The sequence below is a fragment of the Bison bison genome, unplaced genomic scaffold (assembly GCF_000754665.1).
Source record: "Bison bison bison isolate TAMUID 2011002044 unplaced genomic scaffold, Bison_UMD1.0 scf7180017864519, whole genome shotgun sequence".
In the NCBI taxonomy this organism is placed as follows: domain Eukaryota; kingdom Metazoa; phylum Chordata; class Mammalia; order Artiodactyla; family Bovidae; genus Bison; species Bison bison.
The window spans coordinates 6,190,388-6,211,312 of record NW_011495072.1 but is presented as its reverse complement, the minus strand read 5'-3'; the positions used below and the strand labels follow the sequence as shown (position 1 = coordinate 6,211,312).

Below are 20,925 nucleotides of genomic sequence, written 5' to 3'. Positions count from 1 at the left end.
TTTTTATATATTAAAAAATATATTTATATATTTAAAAAACAGCACCATAAGGAGTAAAACGGTTAACTGCAATTTTTAAATTAATCTTTATTGGAATACAGCTGCTTTACAATGTTGTATTCAAATTGCAATTTTAAACACAGTGATCAGAGTAGATCTCATTGGCAAAGCTACATTTAATCAGAGACTTGATGGATATATGAAAGTCAGCTATGCAAACGAGTAGAGCAAGAAAGTTCTAGTTAGAGAAAACAGGCAGGCAGCAGCATCCCTAGCATGTTTTAGAAACAGTAAGTATAGCTGTAGCAGAGTCAGAAGTAAGAATAGTAATAGATGAAATGCGTATTTATATGACTCTACAGAAATCTTTTACTCTGAACACAGCACATTTTGAGCAGGGAAGTGACACACTTTGAGATTCACTCTAGCAGTTGTGCTAAGAATAAACTGAATGACACTATTAGAAGCACGAGGAAGATTTATGAGACTACTGCAGCAAATCACACAAGAAATGATGGTGGTTGAGACTAACATGGTTAGTTCCATGTTAGTATCATGGAACTAACAATAATGAGGTAGAAGTTGTGGGACTGGGGGATATATTTTAAAAGTGGAACCAAAAAGATGTTCTGATAAGTTTGGCTTTGGGTATGAAAAAACAGTGAAGTCAAAGATGATCCCAAGATTTCTGGCCTATGCAACAGAAAAATTGCAACAAACTGAGATGGGGAAGGCTTCCAGGGGAAACAGCTTGGAGTAGGTAGGTATCAACTCAATTTTGGATATACAGTTGACTCTTGAATAACGCAGAAGTTAGGGACCCCAACTGATCAATCAGTCAAAAATCCCAGTATGACTTTATAGCTGACCTTGAAATACTTGATTCCACATCTGCAGATTCAACCAATCTTGGATTGTGTAGCACTGCAGTATGTATTTAGTGAAAAAACAAAAAAAATCCACATATAAGTGGACTGACACAGTTCAAACCCATGCTGTTAAAGGGTTCACTGTACTATATGAGAAAGCACTCAAGCAGAGATGCTACAGTCTGTAGAACAGACAAAACTGAAATTTCAGGAGTGTACTGAGCCAGAGATATGAATTTGGACATTGCAGGCATATGGATGGTATTTAAAGTCATAAACTATAATTGTAGATCATGGAGTAAGGCCTGGCACATCCAACGTTAGAGAAGCAATCAGTGTGGTAAAAGGAAAACTAAAAAGAAGCCAAGTATTCAACAGATAAAATGTACTGAGAAAATGAACAACTGTCAAATGCTGCTGATATATAAGGTATTAAGACAATGACTGAGAAATGACTTCTAGTCTTAATAATGCAAAGGTTACCGGTAACTTTGAAAAGAAGGCTATGACAGGATAAAATGGAGATCATTCTTATAAGCAATTCTTTCAAAACTTCTGTTGCAAGAAATAAAAAAAGAACAGAGACAGTTGTTGGTAGAAAAAGCAGGTTAAAGAGAGAGAGTCTGGTGTTTTCTTTCATTTTTAAAGATAGAAGAAAAGTTTCAGAATACTGAAATACTGATAGAAATAACTGCTAGAGACTGAAAAAACTGAAATTGGCAGAGATGGCCAAACTACCAATGTCCCTAGCTACATAAAATAAGATGGAATCTAAGTGTATATTAATTGGAGCAACTGGCACTATAGAGGAAGAGGGTTTAAATAAGATAACAGAAATGGAGAGCTGTGGGTGCAAGTGTTTGTAGATATGTAAATGTGGTAGAGGGAGCCTGCAGAAGTACTCTTTTGATTGCTTCATTTTTCTCAATGAAGTAGGAAGCAAAACCAGTATCTGGGAGTGAGGATAGAGGGTGACATGTTGGACGTTTAAGACAGAGAAGGTGTGACTGCACAGTACAATTGCAGGCAACACTAGGGTGTCTCTGAGGTTAAGTGGTCATGGACTGGGAAAGCAACTACTTGGTGTCAGTATTTTTTCTCCTGTGATATGTATGTAACTACATAAGCAAAGCATCAGGATGGTGGTTCTGCCAAGGAAGTTCAACCAAGTGGGATATGGGAGTCAAGGCTAAATGCCAGGGAATGAAAATGATTAGCCATAAAATTAAAGAGAAAATGGGTTAAGTGAGAACATAAAGAAATGAGGTAAAGTGAAAGAGTCGTACAATCAATGGATTAAAATAAGTCACTGTATGGTGAATAACTGTGGAAGTCTGGTACTAAGCAGAATGAGCTAGAATGATGGGTAAGTGTTTACAAAGAGGAATGCTTAAAATGGAACATAATTATTGAAAATGCCAAGGTCCAGCACATGATCATAGATGTGAGTGGCAAACACAGAAGACGTAAACCTTACAGAAGAGTTCAAAAACATAAAGACCAGAGTGTCAGAAGGACCAGATCTGTGCGTATTACAACTGCCAGAAATTCTTAGAATTTCTAAGAACTGTAGAATTTCACAGATTACCACTGAGTTAGGAACTAAAATCTGTAAGAGAGAAAGTGGAGTGACCCAAGGGTTGTATGTGAAAGTATCAATGAGCAATACAAACAATGGCATTTGAGATTAACATCTGGAGATTTTTCAGGAAGGTAAGAGGAAGAATGGTCCAAAAAATAGCAAGTACAAGACCTACTTGGTATCTCTAGGCCCAGTAACACATGAGATATCAAAGGAAAACAGCACCAGTTAAGAAGACGCGGTGGAAGCAGCGTCCAGGAGCTCTGTTTCCATAGAGCAAAGGAGGTACAGAAAGGGGTCAAAAATGAGCCTGAGAATACAGAGACCCTGCTGATGACAAACCATGATTTACAGAGAACAAGTATCAGATACTGTCGCATGGAAAGCTTTATGGGAATTAAAGCAGAGCAAATGAGGGGAGACCTGGGAGTGTGGGGCGTTTCTTAGATGACAAACAAGGGTAAAGACTATAATATTAGTCCTAGCAGATTTAAAGCAGATAATGGTAGAGAGGGTGTAAATACTGGTGGTAAAGAAGAGTGGGGCCTGGGGCTTTCTCTTTTAATCTGTGGAGAAGAAATCCTAGCTCCAGCGAGTCAACAGCATCTTCACTCCAGATGAGGATAGAAGAGTCAGAACTGCGTGATCTTAGAACATGAAGGTTTAGTTGCGACCCTTATTTCGAGAGAAGCAAACTCACTCCAAATGTGCATGTGACATCTTGCCTCAGAATGACAGAGTGAAGGGAGCTGAGAGGTTCTGAGAAGGCACAGTGAGTGTGAGGACCTCTCCACCTATGATAATGGGGACAGAAGGTCTATGAGATGCCTTCCAAAATGAGAGGCCTCTATTAAATAGCTTTATCAATTTCACAGTTAAGAATTCAACATTTACATCACCATCCTCCCTACTTCTATCCTGCTCAATCTAATTTTATCATAAAATGTTTAAGATATCAAATTTATTTAACATGGCCAAAACTTAACTATCAACTCCCGACATACACCTAACAAAGTATGTCTTCCCACAGTCTTCCACACCTCAGTAAATTCAAGCCTAATTCTGCTACTTTTGGTTAAGAATGAAAGCGAAAAATCTTGGTGTCACTGGTATCTCATATAAACCATATATCAACAAATCCACATATAAGTTTCATGCATCAAATCCAAGTTCAAAACATATACAGAACTTGACTCTATCTTACTATCTCCAATGTTAGTCTAAACCACCATTATGTCTTGCCAAAATTATTGACAACAATCTCCAAGCTAATCTCATGATTCTGTCCTTGCTCAGTCTTTAATCTCTCTTCACTAGAGCTACTGTGATATTTTTAAAACAATCATCAGTCAAACCATTCCACTGCTCAAAAGCTTGAGCATCTGACTCAGTAGAAGGCAACATTCTTAAAAAAACCTACAAAGCGCTAAATAATTTGGCCCTTTCTGTCCTTACCTCATCTGGTAACCATCTACCCCTTGGTATCTGCACTCAGACCATACAGTTACTTAGAGATGTTAAATATGCTACTATCTCGGCCTGTTGCACTTGCTTTATCTGAAACATGCTCCTTGCCAAATTTAAGCAACGCCTGATCCCTTTCTTCCTTCAGTCTCTACTCAAATGCCACTTCATCATGAAAGCCTTTTAAAAACCACCCTATTTAAAATAAAACCCCGCAAACCTGTACGCTCACGTGCTCTGTCCCAACTTGAGAGCATTTTTCTCTATGATGATCACCATATGATTTATTTACTATTTGTTTTACTCTACCATGAAAAATTAAGTCATGGGGACAGTGACTTTACTTTGTTCACAGAAATATACCATACCAAGCACTCAATAAGCATACAACTGCTTGTTGAATTACTAAGTGATTGTAAACACTGTCCAATATTGAGCCAAGGAGTGTAATACTTTCTTGAACATTTTTTCTTTTGGAATTGATAAATATCCTTTGTTCTCATTTGCTTAACTATCAATGTACTGATCCCAAACATTTCTAATGTTCCATCAGATATGTCAAACACTTGTCAATAATATTTTTTAAGATCATGGCATCTGGTCCCATCACTTCATGGGAAACAGATGGGGAAACAGTGTCAGACTTTATTTTGGGGGGCTCCAAAATCACTGCAGATGGTGAATGCAGCCATGAAATTAAAAGACGCTTACTCCTTGGAAGAAAAGTTATGACCAACCTAGATAGCATATTCAAAAGCAGAGACATTACTTTGACAACAAAGGTTTGTCTAGTCAAGGCTATGGTTTTTCCAGTGGTCATGTATGGATGTGAGAGTTGGACTGTGAAGAAAGCTGAGCACTGAAGAATTGATGCTTTTGAACTGTGGTGTTGGAGAAGACTCTTGAGAGTCCCTTGGACTGCAAGGAGATCCAACCAGTCCATTCTGAAGGAGATCAATCCTGGGTGTTCATTGGAAGGACTGATCCTGAGGCTGAAACTCCAACACTTTGGCCACCTCATGTGAAGAGCTGACTCATTAGAAAAGACTCTGATGCTGGGAGGGATTGGGGGCAGGAGGAGAAGGGGACGACAGAGGATGAGACGGCTGGATGGCATCACCGACTCTATGGATGTGAGTTTGGGTGAACTCTGGGAGTTGGCGATGGACAGGGAGGCCTGGCATGCTGCAATTCATGGGGTCGCAAAGAGTCGGACACGACTCAGCGACTGAACTGAACTGAACTGAACTGAAAAGACCTAAGATAACAAATTCAGTAGAAGTAGTTCAATTTTTTTTCTTGAGGCATCCTTCATGTGGTCCTCAGTCCTGATGTTTCAGTCTAAACTAGCTAGGATACACCTGTCATTCTAGGCATTCCCATTCACTTTCTTGGTTTACTAACATTTCTATGGGTCACATTCTTTAACAGCTCTCCAGAAAGTGGTGTATGGGAGGCAGTTTCTGAATCCTTGCATGCTGCAAAATGTCTACATCTTACTCTCACATCGATTAACAGTTTGGATATAGACTTCTAGGTTGAAAATCTTTCCCTGTCAATCTCCCAACTGTTGCAGTTAGTTTCAGTGTCTTCTACCTCCTAGTACTGCTACTTTTAAAGATCATATTTAGATTCCCATTTCTCTGTAGGTTACCTACTCGATTCTTTGGCAACTCTGCTTATCTCCACTCTAACCCATCAAGTATCATCCCTTTATGATGATATACAACTCTGATAGGAATCCTTTACTGTTAGTGTAATGGGCATTAAATGGGTCATTTCAGATTGGCAATTCTGGGTTTATAGAAGAATTTCTTATATTACTTGATAATTTCATTTATTTTTCTATAATTCATACTGGTAAGCAAAGGACCTCTTATACCTTTTAAATCTTTTTAAAAATCTTTTTGTTTTGTTTTCTAGGAGGCTAAATAGAATTTATCGAACCTATCGATAGGATTTCCCTGGTGATCCAGTGGTTAAGAATCCATCTGCCATTGCAGGAGACCCAGGTTAGATCCCGTGTGGGAAGATCCCACATGCCATGGAGCAACTAAGCCAGTAGGTCACAACTACTGAGCCCACCTGCCACAACTACTGAAGGGAGCATGCCTACAGCCCAAGCTCCACAAGACAAGCCATGGCAACAAGAAGTTTGTGCACCACAAGCAAAGCACCCTCTGCTCACCACAACTAGAGAAAGCCCGGATGCAGCAGTGAAGACTCCGCGCAGCCATAAATAAATATATGATTTTTAAAAAAGAAAAGACCAATTGAGTTTTCTTTTTACCTATCATACTTCCAAGAGTTCTTTTGTATTTTAATCACTTGGGGGGTGGGGGGTGGGGTGGGGCCTGTGTCACTAGCATGTGCTAAGATCTTATTTCCTCCACCAGGGATGGAGGAACTTGCACCCCCTACAGTACAAAGCAGTAGAAATCAAAGTGCGGAGTCTTAACTGCCAGACTGCCTTTAAACTGCTTCTTTTGTAGAGACTCTGTCATTAATTTGTAACCAATAGCTTGTCATTAATTCAGAACGTCATAATTTTTATTTTACATTTCCTTTTGTTCCTATGTTATGTCCTTTCATGCTCTTTCATGTGGATACCTGTATCAATCAGAGACATGTACAGCTGTGGTGACTAACAGTGGCTCATAAAACAAGAACAAATGCGGGCAGCTGACGGTGTTAGTTTAACAACATCAAAGATAGAACCTCTGAGATGCTCTTGCCTTTACCCTCATGAACATATAATGATGTCAGAGTTCTAAGAATCATCCAAATTTAAGGAAGGAAAAAGGAGGAAGATGGGTGACACCAGCAACTTCTGTCCCTTTTATCAAGAAGGTAAATACTTTCTGAAAATCATGCTCTAAACAGATTTCTGCTTGTATTTTAGGGGCATAAACTGTAAATGAGAACTACCTTAATGCCAGAAATGTTGAGAAAGGGAATACTTAGCTTTTCTAGTCCCTATATTTGAAGCCAGACGAGAGATACAAGTTGAGAATTCTTAACTGTGTCAAAATGCATGGCATATGACACTGGCTCTCATCAGAAGTCAGATGACCCATTTATATTTAAATATACTTTAAAACTGCTTATAATGGAGAAGGCAATGGCACCCCACTCCAGTACTCTTGCCTGGAAAATCCCATGGACAGGGGAGCCTAGTGGGCTACCATCTATGGGGTTGCACAGAGTAGGATACGACTAAAGCGACTTAGCAGCAGCAGCATGGCATGCAGGATCCTAGTTCACTGACCAGGGGTCAAAGCTGTGCGCCCTTCATTGGGAGCAGGGAATTTTAACCACTGGACTGCCAGGGAAGTTTTTTGAAGTTTTGAAAGATTCTTTTTTGAAGTTTTTCTTTTTTGTTTTGAAGTTTTTAAACCTACAATAAAGTTGAAAGAACAATATAAAAAATAAATAAATAAAAATAAAAATGTTTATAATCATCTGTGAGAGACAGTAGAATCTATGAACTGATGGGCTTCACTGTAAGGCAATCTTTTTAATAAGAAATGAACACCAAATAGCAACATTAGAAGGCCTCTTCTAAATATCTACTTTCTCCAGAGAGTGAAAAAACCTCTAATTACAGCAAGCAGAGTGAAGTTTTTTGTTGCTTTTATTGTTGTTCAGTCGCTGAGCTGAATCCAGTCCTACTCTTTGCCACCCCACAAACTATATATAGTACATCAGGCTCCTCTGTCCTCCACTATCTCTTGGAGTTTGCTCAAATTCACGTCACTGAGTTGATGATGCTATTTAACTATCTTGTCCTCTGTCACCCTCTTCTCCTTTTGCCTTCAATCTTTCCCACCATTGGGGTCTTTTCCAATGAGTCAGCTCTTTGCAACAGGTAGTCAAAGAATTGGAGCTTCAGCAACAGTCCTTCCAGTGAATATTCATTGTTGAATTCATTTAGTATTGACTGGTTTGATCTCCTTGTAGTCCAAGGACTCTGAAGAGTCTTCTCCAGCACCACAGTTTAAAAGCATTAATTCTTCGGCACTCAGCCTTCCTTATGGTCCAACTCTCACATCCATACATGACTACTGGAAAAACCAAAGCTTTGACTAGATGGACCTTTGTCAGCAAAGACATCTCTGCTTTTAAATACGCTGTCTAGGTTTGTCACTGCTTTTCTTCCAAGGGGCAAGTGTCTTTGAATTTCATGGCTGGAGTCACCGTCCACAGTGATTTTGGAGCCTAAGAAAATAAAATCTGTCACTGCTTCACTTTTTCCCCTTCTATTTGCCAGGAAATAATGGGATCCGCAGGATCATGGAAAAAGCAAGAGAGTTCCAGAAAAACATCCATTTCTGCTTTATTGACTATGCCAAAGCCTTTGACTGTGTGGATCACAATAAACTGTGGAAAATTCTGAAAGAGATGGGAATACCAGACTGTCTGATCTGCCTCTTGAGAAATTTGTATGCAGGTCAGGAAGCAACAGTTAGAACTGGACAGGGAACAACAAACTGGTTCCAAATAGGAAAAGGAGTACATCAAGGCTGTATATTGTCACCCTGTTTATTTAACTTATATGCAGAGTACATCATGAGAAACGCTGGACTGGAAGAAACACAAGCTGGAATCAAGATTGCCGGGAGAAATATCAATAACCTCAGATATGCAGATGACACCACACTTATGGCAGAAAGTGAAGAGGAACTCAAAAGGCTCTTGATGAAAGTGAAAGAGGAAAGTGAAAAAGTTGGCTTAAAGCTCAACATTAAGAAAACGAAGATCATGGCATCTGGTCCCATCACTTCATGGGAAATAGATGGGGAAACAGTGGAAACAGTGTCAGACTTTATTTTTCTGGGCTCCAAAATCACTGCAGATGGTGACTGCAGCCATGAAATTAAAAGACCCTTACTCCTTGGAAGGAAAGTTATGACCAACCTAGATAGCATATTCAAAAGCAGAGACATTACTTTGCCAACAAAGATTTGTCTAGTCAAGGCTATGGTTTTTCCTGTGGTCATGTATGGATGTGAGAGTTGGACTGTGAAGAAGGCTGAGCGCCGAAGAATTGATGCTTTTGAACTGTGGTGTTGGAGAAGACTCTTGAGAGTCCCTTGGACTGCAAGGAGATCCAACCAGTCCATTCTGAAGGAGATCAGCCCTGGGATTTCTTTGGAAGGAATGATGCTAAAGCTGAAACTCCAGTACTTTGGCCACCTCATGCGAAGGGTTGACTCATTGGAAAAGACTCTGATGCTGGGAGGGATTGGGGGCAAGAGGAGAAGGGGACGACAGAGGATGAGATGGCTGGATGGCATCACTGACTCGATGGACGTGAGTCTGAGTGAACTCTGGGAGTTGGTGATGGGCAGGGAGTCCTGGCATGCTGCGATTCGTGGGGTCGCAAAGAGTCGGACACGACTGAGTGACTAATCTGATCTGATCTGATCCGAATGGGACTGGATGCTATGATCTTAGTTTTTTTTGAATGTTGAGGTTTAAGCCAGCTTTTTCACTCTCCTCTTTCACCCTCATCAAGAGGCTCAATAGTTCCTCTTCACTTTCTGCCATTAGAGTGGTATCACCTGCATATCTGAGATTGTTGATATTTCTCCCATCAAACTTGATTTCAGCTTGTGATACAGTCCAGCATTTGAAATGATGAACTCTGCATGTAAGTTAAATAAGCAAGGTAACAACGTACAGCCTTGCTGTACTCCTTTCCCAATTTTGAACCCATCGCTGTTCCAAGTTCAGTTTCTTATTGTCATGTCATTGCTCAGTTGCTAAGTTGCATCTGACTCTTTTGTGATCCCATGGACTGCAGCCTGTCAGGCTCCTCTGTCCATGCGATTTCCCAGGCAAGAATACTGGAGTGGATTGCCATTTCTTTCTCCAGGGAATTTTCCCATCCCAGGGATCGAACCCGTGTCTCCTGCTTTGCACGCAAATTCTTTACCACTGAGCCACCTGGGAAGCATAGTGAAGAATAGTGAAATGTAAAAGTTCACTACTGGCAATCTGGAATCAAGTTGGGTACGTGAACATCCCATAGTTTAGTATGCAGATTTACACTTTAATTTCCTCAATTATAGCCAAGTACCTCATACAGACCCTCCATCTACACCTATCATCCCCAAGTCCAGAGCCTCTGATTTTACTTATCCAGAGAATAAGCCTAACTTTTGTGATGCCTATCACCTCCAGATTCTGAGCCACCATAGACTTCTGGGAAATAAATCAAGCAGCTTCCTTTATACCTTATTTGCATGATCCTGGGTTGTATTTCACTCAACTCTACTAGGTCAATTATCAGATCCAAAAATACTCAATCCATTTTCCTTGTTTTGAAAAATTAACTGAAATGTTCAATGGTGTCTCTTATTTCATTCTTGTCTTTTATATAAGTCTATACTTTTTTTTAATGAATTAGAATCTTTTTTTCTTGTTTTAAACTTTTAGCTGTGCAGGATTTTTGTTGCTGCACTTGGGTTTTCTCTGGTTGCAGTGCTCAGGCTTCTCTTGTTGCAGACCACAGGATGTAGAGTGCATTGGCTCAGTATTTATGGCACATGGGCCCAGTTGCTCCGGCATGTGGAATCTTCCCACATCAGGGATCAAACCAGTGTTTCCTGCATTGCAAGGTGAATTCTTAAACAGTGAACCGCCAGGGAAGCCCTAGACATTTTTCATACTCGTATACTGTGAACAGAATTACTAGAGAGAGGAGAAATAACCCCACGGTTTAGCTAGAAACTATGCAGTACTTTGAGATAAAAAAATTTCATAAAATTCTATAGATGCAGGGTTTCCCTTGTGGCTCAGTGATTAAAAAAAAAAAAAATCCACCTGCCATGCAGGAGACATGGGTTTGATCCCTGATCCAGGAAGATCCTACATGCCACAGAACAACTAAGCCCATGAGCCACAACTATTGAGCCTGTGCTGTCTGGGAATCACAACTACTGACACCTTTGCATCTTACTCTGAAACGAGAAGCCAACACAATGAGAAACCCGTGCCCTGTACCTACAGAGTAGTCCCCATTTGCCACAACTAGAGAAAAGCCACTGCAGCAACAAAAACCCAGCACAGTCAAAAACAAATAAATATAAACAATAATTTAAAAAAATTCTATAGATGCTTTCCTTTTTTGAAACAATGAGACTGTTAAGAAAACCAAAAATCTCAAGAAAGTGCTTTTAGAAAAAATAAGGAATTCCATGCTGGTCTGGTGGTTAGAACTCTGTGCTTTCAACTGCCGAGGGCCCAGGTTCAACCTCTGGTTAGGGAACTCCAAAAAGCCTGGCAGCATGACCAAAACCAAAATATAACAATGGTCAGACTGCTACTGAGCCCTTACTGTGTTAAGCACCTCATGGGTACAATTCTCAATTCAAACCTCACACCCACTCTAGGGTGGTACTACTAAATTTTCTCCATGTGAAAGATACACACTCGTGCACATACATACCAGAGTTCACCATCTGTATCACTATACTATGTAGCAGTCACCTTTAAAAGAATGGGCGGGTAAGAGGGGACTAAAAAATATAAATATAGAATATGTAAGTCAGTGTGGTAAAGAATCTGCCTGTCAATGCAGGAGATGTAAGTGACACGGGTTCAATCCCTGAGTCAGGAAGATTCCCTGGAGGAGAAAATGGCAACCCACACCAGTGTTCTTGCTTGGAGAATTCCAGGGACAGAGGAGCCTTGCAGGCTACAGTCCATAAGGCCAGAAACAATTGGACGTGACTGAGTACATATGTAAGTCAGTCATGATTCTTGGAATGAGGCTAAAGTTTGATCAAGAAAAAAATTCACATCTTTCTTATAAAATCAAGATTCATCATGCTAAGTCACTTCAGTCATGTCCGACTCAAGCTTAGTAAAGAACAAAAACAAAAGAGAACTGTAAGAATTAGAGTATTTCTTTTAAAATATAATAAATTATTTAAAAAATTAGATTGCTAAAATGACCAATGACTCAAATCTATGGCTATGCTAATAAAATCTTTTATGGTCTATTTCTAAGGAAATACATTTTTAAATCTCTACTAGATGGTGGGATTTTCTAAGAAAATACGTACCATCACAATTACATCAGTGAATCAAGAAGAGATGGGAAACCCAATTTGATTAATAAGCATCTGAGAAACTGAGCCCCTTGAACTAGCCCTAAAGGCCTTAAGTCCAGACATGGAAACGGAGTAGATAAGTTGGAATGAAAGTGTTAAAAAAGGCAAGATACCAAAGTGAACTGGCTTTAAGAAATAGTTCTTGAAACAGACTCTGTATGATTTCAATACCTTTAGACCATGGAATTTCTGCACCATGCTTTACATCCCTAGATATGTTTCAGTGTCTTCTGGTTTACAGTCTATGGGAACTTGAATAGAATTTGTATCCTGCTGTTGTGTGAAAACTGTATAAATTTTAATTATGTTGAATTGGTTCATGGTGCTTTTCAGGTCTACTACACCCTTCTACTTTTCTGTCTATTCATTCTAATTTTTGAGAGTTTGATATTAAAACTCCAACTAAAAATCTTAATTTATCTACCTGAAAAAATAATTATATATAGTGGAACTATATGTAACTTTTTACATACAGTTTTTCCCTTGTGGCTCAGATGGTAAAGAGTCTGCCTGCAATGCGGGAGACCCAAGGTCGATCCCTGGGTCAGGAAGATCCCCTGGAGGAGGAAATGGCAACCCACTCCAGTATTCCTGCCTGGAAAAATCCCATGGACGGTAGAGACTAGTAGGCTACAGTCCATAGGGCCGCAAAGAGTCAGACACGACTGAGCAACTTCTCTTTCACTTTCACATGTAACTTTGTTCTGTATTTTCCAAGTCTTTTGCAAATGTGTTATCATATACTTTCATAATTTAAAGAAATAAAAAGAAACATCAATAAAAGAAATAGTTCTACTGACAGTTTTCTGTACGTTAAGAAAAGCAAACCATTAAGAATATAAATAGGAGATAACAGATTCTAAGAATTTAACTTTGCCCAAAGAGAGGTCTGGCCTTTGCCCTCAGCAGCTGGAAGGGCATCTCTAAGCCCTTGAAATGTACTGCCTGACAAAAGTACTTTTGTTTCAATTTGGGGCCTAAAGGCCACATGCTAATGATATGATTTATTGTAGGGTCTTCAGCTCAACCCCAGGAAGGGCTGGAGACAGGTCAATTACATGGACAGTAAACTCCATCTGTATCTACATGACAGAATTCCAATAAAAATCCTGGACGCCAAGACTCATGCAAGCCTCCTTGGTTGGCAATATTCCCTTCATGCTGTCACACATCATTGCTAGGAGTTAATTACATTAAGAATTTCACTGAGAAAAGACAACTGGAAATCCTACATTTAGAACTCTCCTAGACTCTGCCCCATGCCTTTTCCTTGGATGATTTTAATCTATATCCTTTCACTGTAATAAATGTTAGCTGTAAATATATAGCTTTCAGTGAGTTGTAACAAATTATTAAATCTGAGGGTAGTCTTGGGAAATTCTGAACTTGGAACTGGTGCCAGAGTGAGAATGAATAAGATAAATTTTATTTAGAACTGTGAATGGTTTGGGGGGATCACCCCAAATTCTACAGTTGGTATCAGAAGTAAGAGAGGATCTGTGAATTGTCCTCTAACTTCATAGTTAACATCAAAAGTGGGATTCACTAGAATGACACTGACTCACTGAAACTTGTGGTAGGGAAGAAGGAGGAAAAGATGACAAGGGTTATGAACCTTTGATTCTTGGATGACTACCTACTCAATGATAGTATGTAACTGCAGCTGTGGTTATCAGAGGTAAAAGTTACCAACAGAACTTAGAAACTAGATCCAACTCCCTAGGAGCTAACTCACTGGATAAACAAGGAAATGCAAACTAATAAGAAATAAGGTAATTAAACAATTCCTTGGATATTGTCATCTGTACTAGCTAAAATGAAGAGTGTGTTGGGACAGATCCTGACACTCACTGGGCAAAGCTTAGATTGCAGCCAGGCTGAGCTACAGCCACTAGCCTAAGGGCCATTCCAAATGGAAAAATTACACTGGGAAAACAGGCAGCACCTCTACGACTTCCAATAACAATGTAGTCCAGGTTGAGGAAAGACAAAATCAAGAAACTAATGAAATCAGAGTGTAAAATGCTAAGGAATTATTTCATTTTGTGGGTAGACATTGTATGCTTCCTGAAAATACCTTTATGAAAATACTGTGAGAGTGACAACACTTAGAGGCAGTATTGTTGATTTTGAATGCTGCAGAATCGAAGAGCAATGTCTGAGCTGATGTGGGACCCACCACTCATTGCTGAACCACCACAGATGGTTATCCAAAATCTCTATTACACAGCAGGTCATTCCCGAGGGGACAGCTAGCTTAGTGGACTGTCAAGTATTTTTACCCTCAGACAGGTCATTGTCCTTCTCCTATAAATGCCAACTAGAACTTCTCAGAACTGATTGACATGCCTCTTATTCAAGCCATGTGAGATTAGCATTATGAAGATCAGGATATTCGTCTACTGAGTATGCCTCTTACTAAAGTCAAGGTAAATAATACAGTTGAGGGGGACCCTTATACATGGGTACCCCCATGTAATTTTTCTGCTGCAAAACCTAGCAATAATCTGAGATGCCTTATCAGATTTATTGTCTCAGCTTTATGGGCCTTACAGATGCTGAGAAAACGGGTGATTCACAAGAACACAGGAAAAGACAAACAAGAGAGTCAAGGGATTTATCCCAAAAGGATGAAAAATTTTAGATGGCTGTTTAAAAATGGGGAGGGGGGAAGATATGAATAAAGCAAACAATGACAGGGTTGAAACAAAGGACTTAAATGCAGCACTCTAGGGGGTTGGGAGGACCAATGGGAGCTACTGCTGGTCCTCAATGTTAAAAGGCATTAAACAACTCTGTTATATTCACCCTAGGATGAAGAAATATTAAAAGCTGGAGGAAGAAATGTTAAAAGCTGGAAAAGATGACAATGAGAACCTGACCTTGTACTCCCTGGAGCAACTATTCCATGGACTAATCAAATTGAGAACTGAAGGAGAGGCCAGGGTCTTCTGGCTCAAAGTCCAGCTGGAAAACACAAGGTAATATGCATTTGTGGGGGTAAAATAGCCTGGCGTTGGATAAAAGACATTTCTGGGACTCCCTGACATAGGAGCCTAATGTGCTATGATTCTAAAACCTGCTGAAGTCATAATGGATGTTAAGGTTAGACTGGAAAGAGAGGGTTGACAGCATTAAAGTGAAAGTCTGTGTGAAAGCTGGAACATACTGATATGAACAAACTATGTGAAATAGTTTTATCTCTCCTTTATATGATTAGTAGAATGGATATTACTGATACTGTCTAATATAGTAAAACACAAGACATACATTTTCACCTTAAGGCAAGTCTTGATTAGACATGCTAAATGGGAACAATTAAAACTGTCCAAGTCCACAGAAGTTGTCGACTTGTGACAGTAGAGGATACCTAATGGATAAAAAGAATTTATGACTTTAATGACAAATGAGAAGCTGCTATGCTCTCATTTGTACCAATGAATTCTTTGTACAATAACCATGTGCACCCTGTGAAAAAATAAATGGTTCATCCAGTTAACAGTAGACTATTTAAAGCTTGAACTCAATAATGCCACCACAGCATCAGCAGTCCTTGATATGGTTTGAACAACAGAAAAAATATATACAGCAGACTTAATAATAAGTGGCATTCAGGGACTGAACATGCAAAAAAAATTTTCCCTCTAACTCTGAAGAAAAGCCAAATGCAGTTTTTCATGTGGAAAGACCCTAATTTATGTTTATTCTTAGGGATAAGCTAGGTAGGAGCCACCTTTATCATTCCACAGGCAAAAAAATAAATAAATAGCTTCTGCCACCTACATTCCTAGAACTAAACAAGTAGCGCCAATATTTGGTTGGTATATTTGAATTTTAAAGAATATATACTCCACATCTGGGAATTTTACCAATACAACCACCCAAAAGAAAATTATATTTGAATGAGGGCCTGAACTATGTGTGAACAGCAAAAAGCAGTCTTTCTCTTGATGCTTACGGACCCTGTGATCCACAACTAGACGTGATTTTGGAAGTGTCAGCAACACATACGAAGATCGAAACACACGGCAAAAACCTCTGAGTGCCACTCAGCAGAGATCCAGGATTTTGGACCAGAAAATTTCTGGATGCCATGGTAAAACACATGCTATTTAAGAGAAAATAACTAGTTTGCCACTGGGCACTGAGGTTGACACTGTGACTGAAGGGCATAACATAACCATGAAACCTGAAATACCCCTTATGTCTTGAGTGACAGGAGAAAACGAATAAGGAAGGCAGAGTCCAGAAGTGTTCCACAAAAACAGAGATGGTTTGTGCAGGAACATGCAACCAAGAGGATGCAAAGAAATATTCTATCATATTTATGAGCAGGTGAAAGTGAAAGTGTTAAGTCACTCAGTTGTGTTCGACTCTTTTGATACCCCATGGCACTGTAGCCTGCCAGGCTCCTCTGTCCATGGGATTCTCCAGGCAATAATACTGGAGCGGATTGCCATTTCTTTCTCCAGGGGAGCTTCCTGACCCAGGGATCGAACCAAGGTCTCCTGCATTTTAGGCAGATTATTTATTGTCTGAGTCACTATACTCTCTTTCCCTCTAAACATGACTTTGGAACTACCAAAGGAACTGCTGAATGCTATGATCACATAGGTGGTACTCTAAAAACAGCTATTAGCTAACAAAGAGCTGTGTGGTTTATGGATGGTGGTTTCAAAGTGTACAGAAAGCAATCTGTTTAGAAGGGTACCACTTTAACTGAAGAATGTAATAATGAATCATATCAATGAGATGGCCTGCATGCTGTTATCCCCTGTGTATGCGTTTTTACTGAACCCTGAAGTTGGTATGACAAAAGAGGTGGTCTTGAGGACTGTTTCTGAACTTTGTGCAGATGATAAGGAAACAGTCTGGTAAGACTCGCTGCTGCTAAGTCACTTCAGTCATGTCCGACTCTGTGCGACCCCATAGACGGCAGCCCACCAGGCTCCCCCATCCCTGGGATTCTCCAGGCAAGAACACTGGAGTGGGTTGCCATTTCCTTCTCCAATGCATGAAAGTGAAAAGTGAAAGTGAAGTCGCTCAGTCGTGTCCGACTCTTAGCGACCCCATGGACTGCAGCTCACCAGGCTCCTCCGTCCATGGGATTTTCCAAGCAAGAGTACTGGAGTGGGGTGCCATTGATAAGTGCTATATCCTGAACACTTTAGGCTCTGTGAGGTACACGGAAGGGTGTTTTTAAAGTGGCTGGGGTAGGTGAGGCACATGTCAGCCAAATGGTACTGGCAGCAGTACAGACAGAGCGAATCTGACGGGAAAACTCAAAGCAAGGACGCTGGCTGTGAACGAGCTGCGACAGGAGCCAAGGCTTCAAGCCCAATGCCATTGGCTCTGCCACAGTTCACCCAGGAAATCCAAAGTGTGAAAGAACTAAAGAAAAGGCAGGAACATTCAAGAGGCAACTGGGACTTCGATATAATGGTAAAGGAAAGTGGTGACGGAAAAGGAAGGATGAATTACCGTGAAACTTTGAGGTGTCGATGAAGCTATTCTTTCACAGGAAAAAGAATGCTGTGTTCCTATTATTTTTGCTTTACACCATCAATTTAAAAAGTCAAAAGAAGTCTAAAAGCTCAAAAACCTGACAGCAGCTATGAGAAAGTAATTTAATGTCTTACTTAGATTTATTACAAAACAAGGATTAGATCTGGACCCAAAGTGAAGGCATCTACAAAATTAGTCACCTCCAATAAAACAATAGCTAATTTGTAGGTAAGATGAAACACTTTGTAACAAAGGATATGAAAGTTTAAAGTAGCATTTCTACCCAAATGGGCTGTAGAACAGTGAAAGGTGTCTTGAAAAAGGAAACAGAGCATTACCTGTATGAGATCAAGTTTGAAAGATTCCACACACTGTATTCTATATTCTGAATATCACATGGGAGAAAGTGAGCAAATGAGCTAAAACAGATCTGGACTCCAACTGACTATGTTCAAGTCTTAGCTCTACCACTTAGAGGGACACGCTGTATACATTATTAAAGCTTTCTGTGAGTAGACTTGCTCACTTTGAAATAGCTGAGATGTCAGTACCAACACTTCATGGGCGGTTGGTATGAATTAAACATGTGGCATTCAGAAAAGTGCCCAGCACAAACTATGGATGCAATACTTGTTAGCGAATAGGATTCATGTATCCTCTCTTTAAGAGAACTTTAAAAATTCCAATGGCTCTAACAAATTAAAAGCTCTAAAACATCCTAGAGTTAAACATTTAAGTGTGGTTAATTGAACTTAACAACTAACTAGAAATTTTAGTAGTTTCCAGAACAGTTCTGATGTGACAGGCTGGTGATAAGTGAACATTATTGCATTCTGAGGGTAAAAGGGTTGAAATACAAAGCTATATTTTAATGAATTAGTAACTATGCTACTTGGATGTTTATAAATCCCCAGTTTTTCTACAAACTAAATCTGACATGAAATCAGTATATTTACATGCTTTGATGCTAAAATGGCTATCAGTCATACACATGAAAATACTACCTTTTAACATGACAGGCCAAAGCCCATAACCCTGTGATAAATATCACAGAACACTTGAAAAAAAAAAGTGAGTTTGAACCAGAGGGATTGTATATGAAGAAATAATATAACTCTTACTATTGCAACCCAAATCCACGTACTAATTAATACATTTTCAATAAATATCCATAAGACAATTAGATATGAATATAGAAACCATTAAATATTTTACCAAAAAATGTATCTTGCTCTAAGACATAAAACACACAAAAAATATCTGTTTTAGGAAAAATAATTCTATAAGAACTTTTAATAATATTTCTTGATAAGCAATAATGACTTCTGTACCTATGTTCTTTGTGTTCCAATAGCTGACAGTCTCTACATGTCAGTCTATCACACGTTTCACAGAAAAGTTTCAACTGTTCTTGTTTGTGAACAGGGCAGAAAACAGGGCGCTGACCAGATGCTCCAACAGACTCTGCAGTAAAATAAAACATATATTTTAAAACTAAACACCATTTTTGTCTGACCTCATAAATTCTTACCGATAATGGTATCAAAAGCTTGTAAAGTTAAGTACAAATGCTACAGGGGCAAAAGAGAGAGATGAATAGTAATCATTAAAACTGCTTCTCTCTTACCTGAGACATCTTCTTTCTTCCTGATCAAGTGATCCTTAGTGAATTTTACTCTTTGATGTGCTTCAATGCATGTCTTACATAGCCATTCTCCACACTCGACACAAAAGCCAACTGCACTCGCATTGTCTTCACAACTAGTACATACCTAAAAGAGGAAAGAAATGCTAACCTACATTAAATTTACAAACGATAGATCCACAAAATAAACAAGTAAACTTTTCTACCTTACTCTCAAATATACTAATTCACTGTACCTAGAATAAAATCATCTTGCTATCCATTTCTCTTCAACAAAATCCTTCCCTTCCAGATCAAACATTCACGTGGGTAAAAATCTAAGTCTCAGAACATAAAATCGACACAAGCTTTGAATTTTTAAGTGATAACTTTTAATCTCTTTTAGCCAGGTCTGAGGGTGCAGAATAAAGATACTCTTCATTTTCAAATTTAAAGACGAAACTAGGGCATAACTATCCTAATTTATGTAACAATTCAGGCATGTTTCCTTACAATGTACATTCTGATAATGAAGAAAGTAATATAAAGAAAAACTGAGAAGCATACCTGTTCTGATTTCTCATCAGAACTGCTAGGGGTTTCAGATGTATCTTTCACAAAATAATTATCCACAAGGTCTATTTGTCTGCATTCTTGGCGGCATACTGGGCACCGTATTACACCAACTACAACACAAAACAACAACATTAAGAAATATTTTCAGGAAAAAATAAGGAAATTATACACGATGCCTATATGTGAACTACTCATTCATATGTCATAGATAAGAAAAAAGAAATGAGTGTTAAGAGCTGGGTAAAATGTTATTCCACTGAGTTATTTCATTGGGGGAAAATAACACCCATGAGGGAGGATAAAATAAGCATTAATATGCAAATAAAAAAGCTTTAAGCTGCTTCTTCATTACAACATGTGGTTGGTACTAATGGCACCGAAAGATATCCAGATCCTAATCATTGGAAAACTGTATGCCTTTATATGGCAAAGGAGATTTTGCGAGTGTAACTAAATTAAAGCTCCTGCGATGGCAACACTGTCCTGGATTCTCTGATAGGCTCTAAAATGTCATCAGTTTCAGTTCAATCGTTCAGTCATGTCTGACTCTTTGCAACCCCTTGGATCACAGCAGGACAGGCCTCCTGTCCATCACCAACTCCTGAGGTTTACCCAATTCATGTCTATTGAGTAGGTGATATCATCCAACCATCTCATCCTCCATCGCCCCTTCTGCTCCTGCCTTCAGTCTTTCCCAGCATCATGGTCTTTTCCAGTCAGTCAGCTCTTTGCATCACGTGGCCAAAGTACTGGAGTTTCAGCTTCAACATCAGTCCTTCCATTGAAGACTCAGGATTGATCTCCTTTAAGATGGACTGTACCAGTAACGCTGAAAAAGGTGAACTTGAACAGTTCTATGAAGACCTACAAGACCTTTTAGAACTAACACCCAAAAAAGATGTCTTTTTCATTATAGGGGACTGGAATGCAAAAGTAGGAAGTCAAGAAACACCTGGAGTAACAAGCAAATTTGGCCTTGGAATATGGAATGAAGCACAGCAAAGGCTAATAGAGTTTTGCCAAGAAAACACACTGGTCATAGCAAACACCCTCTTCCAACAACACAAGAGAAGACTCTACACATGGACATCACCAGATGGTCAACACCGAAATCAGACTGATTATATTCTTTGCAGCCAAAGATGGAGAAGCTCTATACAGTCAGCAAAAACAAGATAGGGAACT

At 39.3% G+C, this 20,925-nt stretch overlaps 1 protein-coding gene across 1 annotated transcript in view; it reads right to left on the bottom strand.

Annotated features, from left to right (window-relative positions):
* Window positions 1–20,925, bottom strand: part of TRIM33 (tripartite motif containing 33) — a 150,831-nt gene that overhangs the window by 62,547 nt on the left and 67,359 nt on the right. The window contains 3 exon segments of the mRNA XM_010831022.1: window positions 18,872–19,004; window positions 19,168–19,312; window positions 19,732–19,850. Of these exon segments, the coding sequence (XP_010829324.1) occupies window positions 18,872–19,004; window positions 19,168–19,312; window positions 19,732–19,850 (397 nt within the window).